This window comes from Poromitra crassiceps (assembly GCF_964638095.1).
Source record: "Poromitra crassiceps genome assembly, chromosome: 3".
Lineage (NCBI taxonomy): Eukaryota > Metazoa > Chordata > Actinopteri > Beryciformes > Melamphaidae > Poromitra > Poromitra crassiceps.
The window spans coordinates 41,647,498-41,664,961 of record NC_139625.1 but is presented as its reverse complement, the minus strand read 5'-3'; the positions used below and the strand labels follow the sequence as shown (position 1 = coordinate 41,664,961).

The window sequence follows — 17,464 nt, the reverse complement described above, 5'->3', positions numbered from 1 at the left end:
AGAAGAAGCGCGCATGCACGCACATGTTGTGTTGAACCAACCAACAACCAATACGAATTGTTTAATCTGGCAATAAAGAAATGCGAACTTGACATGCTATTTTTATAGCCTACTCAAAAATGCACCTCCCACTATACAGCAAAGAGAGGAGTCAATGTTTCTTGATATATGCCATTCAGATCAGAATAATTAGTCTAGTCATTAAGTTTGCTGATAATATTTCTATCATGTTAAGTCTGTGTCATGTTAACTGGTGTATTCAGAGCAAATAGGGAGATATAGAGCATTATCATCATGCTATATATCTCCCTCTTTGCTCTGAATGAGTGAGAAAAGGAGAAAATACTGAATAATTACATCACAACAGTATCCTAATGTTAATTTAAAATGAGATATTCCTCTAAATATGGCAAAAAAATGTAAAAAAAAAATGCCCACATTTTTTTCGGCGGGGCCCTTGCGGGCCCCACCGAGAGTCCCTTCCTCCCAGCACCCCCTGCTTAAAATGACTTCCAGCGGCCCTGGTCGCACCTGGTTATCCAGAAATGGCGTTATGGTAGCCTACCTTTGTCTACTTGTAGATCATCAAGAAACTTTAAATTAATAACGTTAGATGTGTTTAACAGCTGTATATCGGGTCTAGCAGCTGATTAGCAGCTCAGACAGCCTCAAACACGAGGTGATTGACAGCTCTATAATTCGCAAAATAGCAGTGGATGGAAACGCGCATTGTTTCGCATTTTATTTTGCCGACTTTCTGAAAATTCGATTAAAAGTTGCGATACATTTGGATGGAAACCCAGATGATAAGGAACTGCATAAGATAAAAAAAAAAAGTCTTCTCTGAATAATTAATTATTTCAATATCGCCTGAAATCACTGCATTGTGTGTGTGTGTGTGTGTGTGTGTGTGTGTGTGTGTGTGTGTGTGTGTGTGTGTGTGTGTGTGTGTGTGTGTGTGTGTGTGTGTGTGTGTGTGTGTGTGTTGTATGTATGTGTATATATACATGCATATATATACGTATACATATATATATATATAGGCTATATATAAAGGCCTATATATATCTATATCACAGCAGGATAAGCATCATTTAAAGTATTACAACCACATTACCGTACTAGAGTTAATAAACTGGGGGCAATGCAAACTCTGTTGACCCAGTTACATTTGAAGAATAGTTTAGCCACCTTTTTAAATGTCAGTTATGTGAAGATTAAGGACATTGACATAAATACATTTGATTATATGATTGGTTTTAGTTTGTTGCCTCATAATGTTCATCGACTGAAGATCCTGATTTTTTTTATGTGGCTGTTTGCCAAGGAGGTTCTCTGAGCACATGACTGTTTACAGTGAAGCCCCGCCCACGGCGGGACGTGATTGGCTGCCGTAAGTAGATCCCCTATCGCACTGTTTTCCCGACAGTACATAATACATTTCCCATTGAGCGCTGTGCAGGATACATGTAGCTTATCGCTGTCATCTTGAATACACAACAACAAAGAGAAGGTAAAGGAGATTAACCTTACAATTATTTTCTCTTGGTTTTATTTGGTCTACATTGAGAGATGTATGTCATGCTTGAATCGGTCGCATTCTAGGCTTTTGAAAATCGGTAAGATAGCTTGTTATGCTACGAGCTAGCTTTCCACAGATAGGATCGTCATCATGTGACACCCAGGCAGTCAGGTTGTGTGTGTTGCTTTATGTTAGTTGCAGTTCTCCTTGTCAGTTACTAGAGTAGTCAATTAAGCTATAACTCAACTCAGTGAGCATTTGGAAAACAGATTCCCCTTGTCCCCTTGTCATCCATACAGGATATCCAATCCATAGCCTTGCCACTTTCCATCCATACAGGAGATCCATAGCCCTGTCATCCATACAGGAGATCCATAGCCCTGTCATCCATACAGGAGATCCATAGCCTTGTCATCCATACAGGAGAACCATAGCCTTGTCATCCATACAGGAGATCCGTAGCCTTGTCATCCATACAGGAGATCCGTAGCCTTGTCATCCATACAGGAGATCCGTAGCCTTGTCATCCATACAGGAGATCCGTAGCCTTGTCATCCATACAGGAGATCCGTAGCCTTGTCATCCATACAGGAGATCCATAGCCTTGTCATCCATACAGGAGAACCATAGCCTTGTCATCCATACAGGAGATCCATAGCCTTGTCATCCATACAGGAGAACCATAGCCTTGTCATCCATACAGGAGAACCATAGCCTTGTCATCCATACAGGATCTCCATAGACGAGGAAATGTTGATGTCAGTCTTCGCCTTGCTGGGCCTGAGCCTCGGGCTGGCCAACGCATTTCCCTCCCAGCAGGCAAAAAATGGTAAAAACTGGGTGCTTATCGTCGCCGGCTCCAATGGCTGGTACAACTACAGACACCAGGTGAGATTAAACTGTATCCCCTGTGTGAAACTAAAACTACTGCCACAATGTCACCTTATCAAGTCAGCACTGTGTGCATGACCCAACCGCTGTTGTTACTTGGATTCAAGAGAGAAAGCTTTCCTTATTGGCTTTCTGATAAGACTGGCAGATAAACCGCTTCCATTGAGCCACAATGGATCACTTTTCTAAAGTGTCGGCCTCTCAAGGCTCAGAAAGTAATGCGTTCCTGTCTTCTATGTATTGCGTCCCCTCAGGCTGATGCTTGCCATGCCTACCAGATTGTCCACAAGAATGGCATTCCAGATGAGCAGATTGTGGTCATGATGTACGATGACCTGGCAAACAATGAGGAGTGAGTTCGCTTTTTCTTTGTGGTAGCCTACACAAAAGATGATGCTTGTAGGACTAACTTATTTCCCTCAAAGTGTTCACAAACCCCGTTGGAGGCTAGTTGTGTTAGTTATTGGCCTTTTGTTGGCTTCCATTGTCCCTTTCTCCTTTGTAAGTCAATAGAAAATACGCACAAATGTCTTTGTATTGGGAAGGGGAAGTGAGCAATTTCAATAAGCCATTTATACATGACATAGGCTTAAGCCGAAACCATAATCACATGAGTTCATATGTAACTCAGTGCCTTTGTTCCTTGTTTGAGATATATTCTGATATAAGCTTTCTTGTATTTTGAGAGGCTGCCCAATCTTGTTATAGACCGCAGAATTTCATCAATGGCCTTTTTAAAAGGTTGGCATGTCAAAAACCAAATGATTAGAAAACAGCCATCTGTGTTCTCCTGTAACTTCACAGACTCATTATACAATCTACTTGGCGTTTTGTCACATTGCTGTGGCAGGGAGGCGCTGTGAGGTTGATTGTGAGATTCAGACCGGCTTCACCGTGAACAGACTGAGTTAAAGAGAGACACTGAGGCTTGTCCACAGAGTCACAAGGAACTCATTTGAGTGCTCGTTCAGGGCTTCCACTTGGAGTTATATCACTCAGATGGTGCAGGGCAGAAGTGTACGCATGCACATCCGTCAGTTTCAGAGAGAATCAGAATCTTGTTATTCCTTATTTATTACATGAGATGTTCGAGCTGAACCCAAAAATGATTTTTTTTCACATCAAAAGTTAATTTTTCAGGATTTCATTCATAACTGTAATCTACACAGTATGGTGACGCAACGAAGAACTATCAAATTTCTACCCCATTTCATTTCATTACACACATGGGACAGAAACAGATACAGTGCAGAGTGAGAGCTGATTGGTCAGTCAGTGGCCCAGTTGCACCAGCAGCCAAACAAGTTTCTACTTTTACTATTTCTCCACCAGTCTTTATCTTTGCCTTTTTTGCACTGTTGCTAAAACATCCTACATTTCAGATGTATTTATCTCAAACAAATTCAAATCAAATCAAATCATACATGGAAGACAAACATCAAACACACAATAAGGACCAGTTTATTAAGATGTAGTATGCTCTGCAGATTATGCCAAGTCCAGGCAGCAAAGTAGGAGAAGGCGAATACCGTACATGCTCTATGTAATACCTTTTTTAGATGGAAACCCAAGTGTAGATAGATTTGCTGAGATCATATCTCATTCAAGATGCTGATTGGTTTAATTTTGTGTAGTAACCAGCAATGGTGGGTTGTGTAATATCGCTATTATTTGAATAGAGCGCTGCTGTGTTCTTAACCATTTCTCCACCTACTGTAATGTAGGTCAAGTTTTACAGAAAGTCATGCGGCATTGATTGTTTTATATCTGCTATCATGCTATAACGTGGCTCACAGTTTGATGAACTATGAACTATGACTGTTTATCACAATGTTTGTGACCAAATACCTCTATCGATATTGCAACAGCAACAATATTGTAGGCATGACTATTGTTGCTTTCACAAAATATTTTACACAATGATTTTTTTGGGTGATTTCTTTTTTTTTTTTTTTTACAAATTTATTTACATAATAAGAAAATACAGGTTCACAACATAGAGGTTACAAGACAAATGCAAAGGCCATTCAACAAAACATACAGAAAATACAAAAAGAAAAGAAAAAAAGGAGGCATATTTTGGGTGATAAATAATCATCAATAATGTGGATATAATGACTAAGTGGGTAGATAGATAGATAGATAGATAGATAGATAGATAGATAGATAGATAGATAGATAGATAGATAGATAGATAGAGTACTTTATTAATCCCCTGGGGGAAATTCTTGTGTTACAGCAGAAGCCAATGTCAGTACATCTCAGTAAAAACACACAAGAGAACGACTCTAGTCAAAAATCAAAAATAGACATAGAACCCATGTCAGAAACATGTAAAGAAAGCACAGCATTTAAGTTACCCTATCTACAATAAAGTTAAATAAAATAAGATTTTTTTTGCACCTGAAATTGCACCTGTAATTTACACCTGTAAGCACACATGTTCTATGTGGCCAAAATGGACATTGTGCAACATCATTATAAAGTGACATACAGCAACAGCAATGATGAAATGAGGGTTCACCAGCGTATCTATGGGAGGGGTGTGGAGGAGAGAGGGAGAGGGAGGAAAGGAGGAGTCTGCTCTCCCTGCATGTACGTAAAGGCAAATAATAGAACAGCTAGAAGAGTCTGGTAAGTTCAGAAAATGACATCATTTGACTGTAAAGCAGCCTTTAAACCAGGAAAAGACAGCACTTATGCCATATCACAATATTACGATATCCAAAATCTAAGATGGCATAGTCTCATATCGATATACAGTAATATCAATATATTGCCCAGCCCTATTATACAGACTGTAATTCTCAAATGGCCATACTGATAGTTGCAGTCTGATTCCAGGGCTTTGTCAATACTTGAAAGACTGGAATGTTTTCCACTGATTTCATATGAAATGATGATTGTGTGATGAATCACTGTGACAAAGCAGTTATTGGCAGACTGGTTCCTTGTGGTTAAGGCTTTCAGAATATGATTGTCCAGTGAAAAGGGAAAGACCTTTAGTACTGTCGTCACCTGATTGGTCAATCATTACCGGTAATCTCATTGCGACAACATCTGCCTGAAAGTGTTTAGTCAGTGGTTTTCACTTCCCTCGTAACGTAAATCATATTTTTGGTTTCCAGCAACCCCACCCCCGGGATCGTGATCAACAGACCAAATGGCACAGATGTGTACAAGGGAGTTCCTAAAGACTACACCGGGGATGTGAGTGCTCCAGTCCAAATATTTGTACAAGAGTGCAAATCCAGGCTATTTTTGCATGAGCCACAAATCAATGCTTTTGCAATGTTGATACATGCTTTTTCTCTGAGATTTTGATCTTTTGTTGTTATTTCTGGTGGTATCCTGCAGGATGTGACTCCTGAAAACTTCCTGGCAGTGCTGAAGGGCGACGCTGCAAGTGTCAAAGGTGGTTCTGGAAAAGTGCTGAAGAGGCAAGTGATGAGGAATACAAAGTGATGAGGAATACAATGTGATGAGGAATACAATGGAGATTCGAGTAGTGAAACTCTTCTCTTTGGAGGAGAGAACTTAGTTTCCAGCTTCTTTGTCTGTCTAAAGTATTCTGAGCAGTACTGTAGGTAAATCCATTCCATGGTAGAGCAGAGTGGAGCTGGTTGATCAAGTATTTTCTCTTTCTCCTGGCAGCGGCCCCAACGACCACGTGTTTGTTTATTTCACCGATCACGGGGCTCCTGGCATCCTGGCCTTCCCCAATGATGAGGTGAGCACTTCTTTACTTCCTGCTCTCCTCCATGTTTTAACAAGGCTGAACAAGGGAAAGTCCTGAGTCATGAAACAGCGTTTGCTCCTAACAACTGTGATTGTGCAACAGTCATGTCTGGCTTTTCTTTTTAACTGACGTTGTTGGTTTGTTTTTTTGTTTTTTTGCATGACCTTGTGGAGACAAAGATTACTCATAACATTACTTTTGATCAGTGGGGTGTTCAGCATTGTTTTTTTTTATTAAATCTTAATCTATGAGCAGAAACTAGTGAACCCAGACTGTGACTATAACTTTGGGTGACAGGAATGGGGTGTGGGGTTGTGGTTTTACTTTTTTTTTTAACTTTTGTTCTCTCCCTCCCTCCCTCTCTCTGCCTCGCTCTCCCTCCCTCCCTCTCTCTCTCTCTCTCTCTCTCTCTCTCTCTCTCTCTCTCTCTCTCTCTCTCTCTCTCTCTCTCTCTCTCTCTCTCTCTCTCTCTCTCTCTCTCTCTCTCTCTCTCTCTCTCTCTCTCTCTCTCTCTCTCTCTCTCTCTCTCTCTCTCTCTCTCTCTCTCTCTCTCTCTCTCTCTCTCTCTCTCTCTCTCTGCAGCTCCATGTTAAAGACCTCCAGGCCACCATAACATACATGCACGAAAACAAGAAATACAAAAAGGTGCGATCCGATATGTGGTTGTTTTCTACTTTTGGGTTGACTTTTTTAGGCCAGCTGATGAATCATGTTGATCATGAGATGATGGTGTCAGCTAACAAAACCTGTTTTTTTCTTCTTTTGTCTCACAACTCTCCTTTCACACACACACACACACACACACACACACACACACACACACACACACACACACACACACACATGCAGATGGTGTTCTATATCGAGGCATGTGAGTCTGGGTCAATGATGAACCACCTGCCTGTTGATATTGATGGTGAGTTGAAAGTGAGGTCATCAGAACCACCTCTTCTCAAACCAGAGATAATGAATCGGGCTCAGTCAATAAAAGGTTCTCAATCGATCGGCCTGGAAGAAAGATGAACTTGACTGCTCCTTGTGACAGTTAGTTAAAACAGCCTGCTCAGCTCTACCAAGAATGACCTAGACAGCTTTGGTGGTTGATCTATGAGCTTGTTCTGATCCTCGTGTCTTGCGTATCACTCAGGTCAGCAGTATGTTTGGTGCCACTTTGGCAAAGTCACTCCGTCATGTGCTCAGCTTCATGTGACACACAGTGTTTCCCACGGATCAAAGTTCTGCTTTTATTGTGCTGAATTTAAGTTTTTACATCATGTGTATCATCACATTTTTTCACACGTCGACATCAGTGAATGCACATGACTCAAATATCTATACCAAAGTCCAAATAGAACGAAATGTTTTTCTTTTTGAGACGTTTTTTAACTTGCATTTCCCCCATGCCAGTTCATGAACAGTCGATACGTTTCAGATGTTATGTTCTCTCTTGCACTTTTTTGCGTGTTTGATAATGTTAACATTGATTGAGACTTGCACTTGATGTGAGTCAAATTGAGAAAATATTCTAGCAACATGTAATAGCACTTAACATCAGACTCTCTCATCTGTTGTCAGTGTATGCTACCACTGCAGCCAACGCTCATGAATCCTCCTACGCCTGCTACTACGACGAGAAGAGAGACACGTACCTGGGAGACTGGTACAGCGTCATCTGGATGGAGGACTCTGATGTGGTTAGTGTGATTTCCCCAGTCTCACTTTGTCACAGACACATTTCCCCAGTCTCACTTTGTCACAGACAAATTGCCCCAGTCTCACTTTGTCACAGACAAATTTCCCCAGTCTCAGTTTATCACAGACAAATTGCCCCAGTCTCAGTTTATCACAGACAAATTGCCCCAGTCTCAGTTTATCACAGACAAATTTCCAATAAATGTAAAGGAATGATTTTTTGTGTGTGCCATTGGTCAGTCGTTTACAGCTACGGCACACATTTAAAAGGGTAATACGACCCAAAGAGATCGCGATCAATTAATATCATAATATCATATAATAATAATAATAATAATCACAAGTAAAAAAACATATGCCCATTTTGCCACCCTCTATGGCTGATTGATATAACACACAACACACTCGTGACTCAACCTATAACCAGTTCCTGAAAACCCTTATTCAGCATAAAAATCCACTGAAAACTAGTTTGATTGATGACAAGTGATCTCTGAGAAGTGCAGTGCAAAATTACCACAGTTTGTTGCTCATTATATATATATATATATATATATATATATATATATATATATATATATATATATATATATATATATATATATATATATATATATGTTTATATGTGTGTGTATATATACTGTATGTATATGTGTGTGTGTGTGTGTGTGTGTGTGTGTGTGTATATATTATTGTCTCTGATGGTTTGTTTTGGTCTCTAACATTATGCTAACAGGAGGACCTGACTAAGGAGACCTTGGTGAAACAGTTCAAGATCGTGAAGAGCCACACCAACACGAGCCATGTCCAGCAGTTCGGAAACAAGGTGAAAAGAATAAGTAGCCCACTGGGGGAAATTACTAGCCGCAAACTTGTACATTTTTGTCCGTGGCTGTTAAATCATCTCTTACGAACAACCATTTGGAGGTCCTGTTCTGTTTTTAAATGTCTAGCTGGCTAGCAGAATAGTGTAAGTTGTGTTTCCGCTACTGATGAGCTTCTTGCCTCCTGCACAGACTCTGGCCCACATGAAGGTGATGGCCTTCCAGGGTAACTCTATGTCAGGCGCCCAGCCTGCGCCCCCGATGACCCTGCAGCCGATCATGAACCCTGACCTCACCCCCAGCCCCGACGTGCCATTGGCCATCCTCAAGAGGAAGATGATGGCCACCAATGATATTGGTTTGGTGAGGGGGCTGCTCATGGAAATCAACAGCCACCTCAAGGTAAAGAGGGACAAACATTCACGGGTTTTTTGACACATATTTACAGCTGGCCCTGTTTTTACTGTCTGATTTCCTGTTGCCTCTGTGGATGATCGTTGGAGCGTGCAAATCAGATTAATCATGAAAGATGCCACAGCGCTAAAGGGCGGGGCATACTCCATGCGCGCTTCCAACCGCGAGGCCCGTTCGGCCAATATGACGTAATTGCAATGGGGGCGAGGCCACCGCAGCCGTAAAGGCGCGTCGCCATATTTTCCCCTCTGCCCCGCTTTGCAGGGAGACAATAGATCCATGGGAGAGACAGGAAGAGAAATGAAATGAAGAAGTTAGTAGGCTACACTGAGCCATGTTTTGACCACATTTCTTGACCCATGTGGTAAACTTTGATTTCTAACTGTTTGTTTTTAGTCATTTCAAGTAATGTGCTGTGTTGAGACAGATCTAGGCCTATTTACATTCAATAAAAACAGGATTGGCGATTCTATTCATGCACTGATACAATCGTTTGAGAGTGAAACCGCAGTAAACTGAACATAATGGCATTCCATTGACTTTTAATTGCGTTTCATTGACTTTATCATGGACCATTCACTGTACTATGTAAACAGCGGTGCTCTGAGCAGCACTCTGAGTAAGAACCCCTCGGCCTGAGCGCGGAGTGCGCTCCCGGTTTGCAGAGCTCTGCCTCCCGCTGCCCGCCTGGAGTATGTACAGGGCTTAACGCAGCAGTTAATATGACATTTACAGATTTCTAACGTACCGCGTACATGCTGTTGCCCTGCCTTTTAGAAAAGAGAGAGAGTGATTGAGTTCCTTTAATTGGAAAATGTGGAAATCACACAGTAAAGTCAGATGACTCTTCTCTGCTGACTAACCAGTTAGTTTAAATGGTAATGCAGGTGACTGATATGAGTTTCTGAAGGCTGATAGCGATATTTTTAGACTTGTTGCAAATAGCTGTTATTTTGTGGCTGTATTTAATATCTTTAAATTGACCAAATTCATACCAAAAATTGCCCTGTGAGACCACTGATGAAGAGGTCACGAAGGATGTCAACAGTGATGATTCCACAGTGATGATGTCGACAGTGATGTCATAATTTATGATAATGTCATCCTTGATGATTCTACTGATGATGTCATAAATCGTTGATGATGTCATGCAGTTCAAGATGGCTCTGCCTGGTGGCCAGGTCACTACTGTATGTCATATCTCACTGATGATGTCATAATGGAATGTGATGTCATGTTCAAGAGCTATAAGATTCAGCTCTGCCAGCCCTCGGTGTTCGATCGTAAATTCAGTTTTCGGTCAGCTTCTGCAACAGCCTACATCTAGTCTTTGTTTACCCACACAGTCTGTTGCTAGCTTCAGTTTACCAAGTGGTTCAAGCCCTTGAAGGGTCTGCGCATGAATCCACCAGACCCCCCCCACTAACACTGTGTGTGTGTGTGTGTGTGTGTGTGTGTGTGTGTGTGTGTGTGTGTGTGTGTGTGTGTGTGTGTGTGTGTGTGTTCAGGTCAGGCAGATGCTGGCTGAGACCATGCGCAGGGTGGTTCAGAGGGTGACTGGAGACGAGTTTGAGGCCCAGCAGATTCTCAACGACAGAGCGGACCTGTCACAACACGAGTGCTACAAGGCTGCAGTCAGCCACTACAAAAACACCTGCTTCAACTGGCACAAAACACAGGTACACCAGCACTACGCCGCCCTCTCCTCAGTGAGTGACAGGAGGAGTGATTGACAGGACGGAGTCACGCCTTCTGCCTCTGATGTCTCCTCATTGGTCGGATGGGTCTCCAGAGACCCTTTTTACAGCAGCCGTTCTGTATGTCAAAGCAGGGTAAACGCATGGAGTAAACACAGGTGTAACCATAACATTAATGAGGGACCTGGGACTGGAACATCATTAATGTTATTGGTTCCACCTATTTTGACACACAAAGTGGCTGCAGTGAAAAGTGCCAATAAGCATGCCAATAAGCGTAGAATTATTCACAACTGTGGCCATTGGTGATCTGCAGTAAAGCAATCACATTCTTCCCTTCCAAGCTCCGATCCACTCGATCCAGTCCGGTTGCGGCTGCATGCCAATTTGGATATCTCAGCACATCACAGATCATAGCCTGAATAAAACAATTCAACCTACAGCCAGGCAAATACAGATCTATTCAGCAGGGCTGATGCGGTCTCCCTGTACGATATAGAACGTTAACTATCGGTGACATTCCTGATACCATCCAGTTCCATGATCTTTATATGTTGTAAACACATAACTTTCACAATAGTGAACGAGGAATCCCACTCGGCTCATTCAGGGCAGGCTTATAACTTGTAGGCTACCTGCTGCTCCTGCACATCACAGCACAGGCTAAATGATGTGACATAAATAGCCTATACATTATGTAAAGTCATGGCATAAATGTGTTTTTGTTGAAAAAGTAAGCTAAGTCTTGTTGGAGCGGACCGTGTTGCGGTTGTCACTCGACTATAACACGTTGTATTTGCGACGGATATATACCGGTATACGACCTGGATTACATGTATGTTTCACATATTGTGTTTAGATTTTTCTGTTTTATTTTGTCCAATATTGAAATGTTCTAGAATTGCATGTTGTGTTAACATAAATATTATTTCTATCTACCACTTAGCCTACTTAGGCTGATTTTGGTTGCTTTTTCTTGTCAAAATGTATTAAGCCTCAATGCATGCTGGGAGAAATGCACATGCGTGTCTGTGTGTGGCGTTTGTTAGGGGAGTCGGCGCACTGAATAAGGCCTGGTTTTGAAAAGCGATAACCGCAAAATTAACGCCAGTTGGGAAGATCGCTTTAGGCTGGTATTTAAAGCCGAAACGCCCATTCTGGCCTATTCTGGCACTGTGCCACGCCTCTTCAACGTAAAGTGCATTGCTATCTTCCCAAGTCATGGGTAGGCAGGCGCAAAGCGTGTTTTTTTGTGTTTAGCGCCTAAGGCCAGGGGGAGAATAGAGCCCATCATGTCCGCCAACCACAGCTGAAAAGAGGGTGGAGAGGGGGACTTCCATTCCTGCAGAATGAGTTTCTTGGCAACAATTGTCCCCTGTGTCAGAGATTGTTGCACAGCTGTAGGGAAGACCAGAGAGGACTCCGAGCAGCCGTTCTGCCTCCGGCTGAAGGGTTATTTTGTAGGCCTTAGAGTTTTGGTTCTCTTTTTTTAAATGGGAAATGTCACATTCAGTTTGGCATATGCCATCCATGACAAGCAGTGAGACAAGCAGCAGTAAGCATACATAAGACAAGCAGTGAGACAAGCAGCAGTACGGTGTCAAAAAGATCATGTACGAGAGAAGTTCTAGAAAAAGAAATACGGAAAATAAGTGCTACAGAGATTTATTAATATTATTATTTTAACTGTAAGAGGATCTCATAATAGTGACTAGAAAGAGGATATGATAGTATGCAGATGAGACTGTGAGGAAATGGTGGTGTGTATGGGCGTGTGTGCGTGCGTGCATGCGTGTCTGCGTGTGTTTCCTCTTGAAGAGATGCATTGTCAATCTATGACAGAAGACGGGAATGACTTTGCTGTTGAATATCTCTGACTTTTTTAGATGCAGCGATGGATTGTTTTGCCCAAAGCTAATAATTGTCAGGCTAGAGAGAAATTGTCCTCGAAGCCTTCAGAAGTGACACAGAATCTGTAATCACATCGCTCAAATGCAATATATCCTGGGTGTTTTCCTGTGTCTGCATGGGTATATTCTCAAAAAAATCCCTTTGTGTTTTTTGGGGGAACTGTTTGACATTTACAGTAACACAAGTATATACAGTAACATGGAAATTAACTTGGGTCATCATCATTTGCATACAGTACAGTGAAAATACAGTAAATGTCCCTTGTGGTTTGACACTCGATGTGTTGTTGTGTTTCAGTATGAATATGCTCTGAGGCATCTCTACGCTCTGGTGAACCTGTGTGAGGGAGGATACCCCACAGACAGGTACAACTACCACATGATCACATGTTTTTACTCTGTGCTTTCATTTGTTTTTTTAGCTGCGACTAGCTGCTCTATAAGTCACTCTGTCTGTCTGTCGGTCCACAAAAAATTCACCACCCTTTAGAGGGCACAGTTTTCGCCCTAGGAGGCTAAAATCCTGCTTGGAGGTCATGTGTGGCTGTGTGTTTGTGTTCGTGTCACTTGGCTAAAAGAGGGGCAGGGGAGGGTCGGGGAACACATTTCAAAATACAGGATGGCATGGCATGCTAGGGTGACCAGATGTCCCACTTTGCCTTTTCCCATGTCCCAAAGACTATGTCCCACATTTTGATTGGCTCTAGTTTTCAAAAGCCAAACCACTGAGAGAGAGAGAGAGAGAGAGAGAGAGAGATAATTATTTTAAGAAAAGTGTTCTCTTGTTCCACCTGTCTGATGTCTTTTGTCTTCTGTTGGTCACGACAAAAGAAGACATCTGAGGATGTCATCTTGGGCTTTGGGGGGGGAAATGATCGCCATTTTTAACCATTTGGTGACATTTTATAGACCAAACGATTAATCGATTAGTCTAAAATAATTGACAGATTAATTGATAATGAAAATCATCGTTAGTTGCAGCCCTACTCAGCATTAGGGGGGGGTCGAAATGTCGCAGATAATATGGATTTGCGCTTGTTTAATTGGGTGTTGATGCTCTGTTATTTTATATTTTTGATTTGTCAGTGGTGGAATGTCCAGCTCAAGTTACTTTGCACTGTTACTTTGACTGATATTTTACTTTTACTAGAAGTAAAAGTTGCTCATTTAAGTTACTCGTTACTGAGTTGCTTTTTCCCACGGCGCTGGGCCAGCAGGCCACGCCGGGGTCAGTGGATGGCAAAGTCAGGACACTCAGTCAGTCAGTGAGTCAGTCACTTGTGGGCGTTTAGTAAGTTTAGGGAATAAGGGCCAAAGCTAGGGATAGAATGCTGGCAGAGAGTTGGGATTCGAGGGGTGGGTAGAGGGAGTGGCTAGGCGTTATGGGTGTTGGGGGCATAACAGGCGTGATGCCATGAAGCTGAATGACCACACCACTGCACCGTGGGCTGAAAGTATTTGCGCTTGTCAGAAAAGAGAGCGTTGTTAGATGTGATCTTTTTCATGCAACTGTAAAAGTATGAGAGGATTACTCTTCTCTGCTGACTGGCCAGTTACGTTTTAAATCATAATGCAGGGTTTGACCACTGACCTATGGCTTTGACTGATAATGATAGTTTTAGCCTTTCTGCAGTTTTAGACTGCAAATAGTGGAATCCGCTTAGAGTGATCACGGTTATAGTGATCAACCGCTTTTATGGATCAAAAAGCTTGGTACAGAATCATTTCTATACACATGCTGTAATCAGGATCTTACAGTGATAATTTTGGGTCTTCTCATACATGAGAATAATGGGAAAAAAGTTTAAAACTACAGTAATTCTATTTTCTTACTTAATTAAACTGCCAAAAATCCACCAATGAGATGCAGCAGCGACACTTGCATGCATGTCTGTCTGTATGGAGAGATTGTGGTGTCTTTGTCTGTCTGTGCGAGACCGCTGTGTTTGAAACAGCTGGAGGCCTAGGCTAACTTGCTGACTGTATGTCTTTTGAAAGTCATAAAATTCAGGCAATAGCGAAGCTGTCTGTTTTATTACTTTATATGTACTGTATTAATGTAATAAATATACAAATGTCAATTAGATGATAATCTGCATGAGAATTAAAGAAGAAGAAAAAAAATCTGTTATAATGATCATCCTTTTCAAAGCTCTTAGCGCAAAGTAATTGCGCACTGCTGACGATAGGATAATGCCATCTATCCCCACATTTTAGCGCTGAAACGCCTGCTTTGGCATGTGGCACACCTATGCCCAGTACAATTATAACAGGCATGCGCTTGTGCCCGCCCCCAATTTGCATTGTGCACAGCGATAAACGAGCGCAAACGCTAAATTACCGCTTTTGGGAAGATAGGGCCCAAAATGTGCAAAGAAAAAAGTCATTGCAGGTTCTACAGGCCGATATACTACTGTATATCAATCTAACAGTAGAAGAAAGAAATAGAAAAGTCCAAACTTTTCTAAATCAAAAGTAGTTTTTTAATACTATTTTGTTTATTAATGCCACCTGGAGGGGAAGGACACCTATGTAAGAATGCTGTTCGTGGACTACAGCTCAGCATTCAACACCATAGTACCCTCCAGGCTGGTACGCAAGCTCAAGGATCTGGGATTAAACACAGCAATGTGCGACTGGATTCTGGATTTCCTGACAGTTCGCCGCCAGGTGGTGAGGGTGGGCAACCTCACCTCCTCCCCACTGACCATCAGCATAGGAGCGCCCCAGGGGTGCGTCTCCAGCCCCTTCTGGTACGACCTCTACACCCACGACTGTGTGGCGACTCAAACTTCGAACACCATCGTGAAGTTTGCAGACGACACAGCAGTCGTGGGGCTGATCTCGGGGGGCGACGAGACGGCCTACAGAGAGGAGGTGGGGGCCCTGGAACAATGGTGCCAGGACAACCACCTCTCTCTGAACGTCTCCAAGACCAAGGAGATCATTGTAGACTACAGGAGGAGGGGGGGGGCGCACACCCCCCAATCACCATCAACGGCACAGTGGTGGAAAGGGTGGACAGCTTTAAGTACCTGGGAGTCAACATCCACCAGGACCTGACTTGGGCCGGTCACACCGCCACTGTTGTCAAAAAGGCCCAACAGCGAATACACGGACTCAGGCGCCTGAAGAAATTTGGGCTAAGGCCATAAATCCTTAGAGACTTCTACAGAGGCACCATTGAAAGCCTGCTGACTGGCTGCTTCACCACCTGGTACGGGAACTGTACCACCATGGACCGCAGGGCGCTACGAAGAGTGAGACGCGCGGCCCAGCACGTAACAGGATGTTAACTGCAGGAACTGTATAACCAGCGATGCCTCAGGAGGTCCCTGAAGATCATCAAAGACACAAACCATCCCCACAACAGCCTGTTCTCCCTGTTACCCTCAGGGAGGAGATACAGGGTCCCAAAAGCACGCACAAATCGCTTGAGGGACAGTTTCTTCCCGCAGGCCACAAGACTCCTTAACATACACAAATAGTGTAGTAGCTGTACTGTACCGTACTGTAGCTGCTACCATTATGTATGTCTAATGTTTAATTGTATGTTTAATTAGGTATATGCTATTTGCACCTGTACGTCAAATACGTCAAATTTAAAATGTTTAAGCACGTCTAAAGTATGCACATGACATGTGCACCTATGTGCAGTGAATATGCCACTGTCTCTGACTTGTCTTATCACTCTACTGCCTTATTGCTTGTTGTGTCTCTTGTTGTTTTTGCACTCATATGCCCTGTTATATTTGTACTATGTTGTAAACGGAGTCCACAGCACAAGAATTTCACACGTGATACTTGTACCACGGAGTGACAATAAAAAAATCTTGAATCTAATTGATTTTATTTTCTTGTTTCTCTCTCCAGGATTCTTGAGGCCATGGATTTTGTGTGTTATTTCATACAGTAAGAGGATTTCTGTAAGTCCATGCAAGCCTCAAATCACAGAGAAGACGAGGCTTCTCTCCGCGCTGCTTAGGAACCAATCTGACATGGAGTTGACATTTTATTGTTTTTATCAATACACTATAACACTTCTGCTGTTTCTTTTTACTCGTGATGTTTTTGATTTCACCGAAGAACTTTTAAAGCCTTGTTTTATGATGAATTGCACTACTGTGAAAGTCACTGTTTCTGGATGAATGTTTTACTGATTCTGATTTTTATAAGACAGGTTTGACAATTATGACATGGAATTATTGGGGATCCCCATTTTGCTCTTAGCTTTATTTGTGGTGTGTAAGGCCCTGGCATGAATGTTTGATTGACTGTAATGGGTATGCCGCTGAAGAGACTTTGTAACACAGGGATCTTTAAATAAAACCAGATGAAAAATGCAATGTGGTTTTATGTCTTGCTTTTGTGTTACCTACTTTTTGAATAATTCTCAAATGTCATTGTTAAAGCTCATAGCTGTTGAATAGAGTACAAGCATACATTACATACTGTATGTTTTTCAGAAGATGATTTTCTTTTTTACCACGTACGCCAGTGCATGCAGTTTGTTGGAGGATACTGATTGGCTGTTCAATAAAGTAATTACTAATTAACACCAGGTGTCCCCTGGTGGCACACTGAGTTGCGAGTGTAGTTTACATGTAACAAAAAGAAGTGAAGTCCGCACACTGCATCCACTTAACTCAGTTTATTTGTTATATTGACGTTTCGGTCGTGAGACCTTCATCAGAATGAAGCACAAAATGACAGAGCACCCATATATACAAGTCAAACATCTCCTCCCACTAATGGGCGTGGGGGAAAGAAAACAG

At 42.3% G+C, this 17,464-nt stretch overlaps 1 protein-coding gene across 2 annotated transcripts; it reads left to right on the top strand.

The window, feature by feature from the left end:
- The first annotated feature begins 1,428 nt into the window (after positions 1-1,428).
- On the top strand, positions 1,429-17,028 carry lgmn (legumain). 2 transcript variants are annotated; one of them, XM_083632673.1, is made up of 14 exons: positions 1,429-1,513; positions 2,254-2,410; positions 2,668-2,765; positions 5,542-5,623; positions 5,771-5,853; positions 6,068-6,143; positions 6,735-6,797; positions 7,002-7,068; positions 7,728-7,846; positions 8,581-8,670; positions 8,861-9,070; positions 10,591-10,761; positions 12,988-13,055; positions 16,563-17,028. In XM_083632673.1, exons 2-14 carry the CDS (start codon positions 2,273-2,275, stop codon positions 16,603-16,605), a joined length of 1,308 nt encoding a protein of 435 aa, XP_083488799.1. In that variant the 5' UTR covers positions 1,429-1,513; positions 2,254-2,272; the 3' UTR covers positions 16,606-17,028. The 2 variants fall into 2 exon arrangements, with proteins under 2 accessions (XP_083488799.1, XP_083488800.1); XM_083632674.1 differs by having other exon boundaries at positions 1,461-1,513; positions 2,198-2,410.
- The last annotated feature ends 436 nt before the right edge of the window (positions 17,029-17,464 follow it).

Bases quoted from the DNA above. Each gene is read 5' to 3' on its own strand.
- lgmn (XM_083632673.1), top strand. From the start codon at position 2,273: ATGTTGATGTCAGTCTTCGCCTTGCTGGGCCTGAGCCTCGGGCTGGCC. The intron at 5,854-6,067 runs GCAAGTGATGAG...TTCTCCTGGCAG, and splicing joins TCTGGAAAAGTGCTGAAGAG to CGGCCCCAACGACCACGTGT. The intron at 9,071-10,590 runs GTAAAGAGGGAC...GTGTGTGTTCAG, and splicing joins AAATCAACAGCCACCTCAAG to GTCAGGCAGATGCTGGCTGA.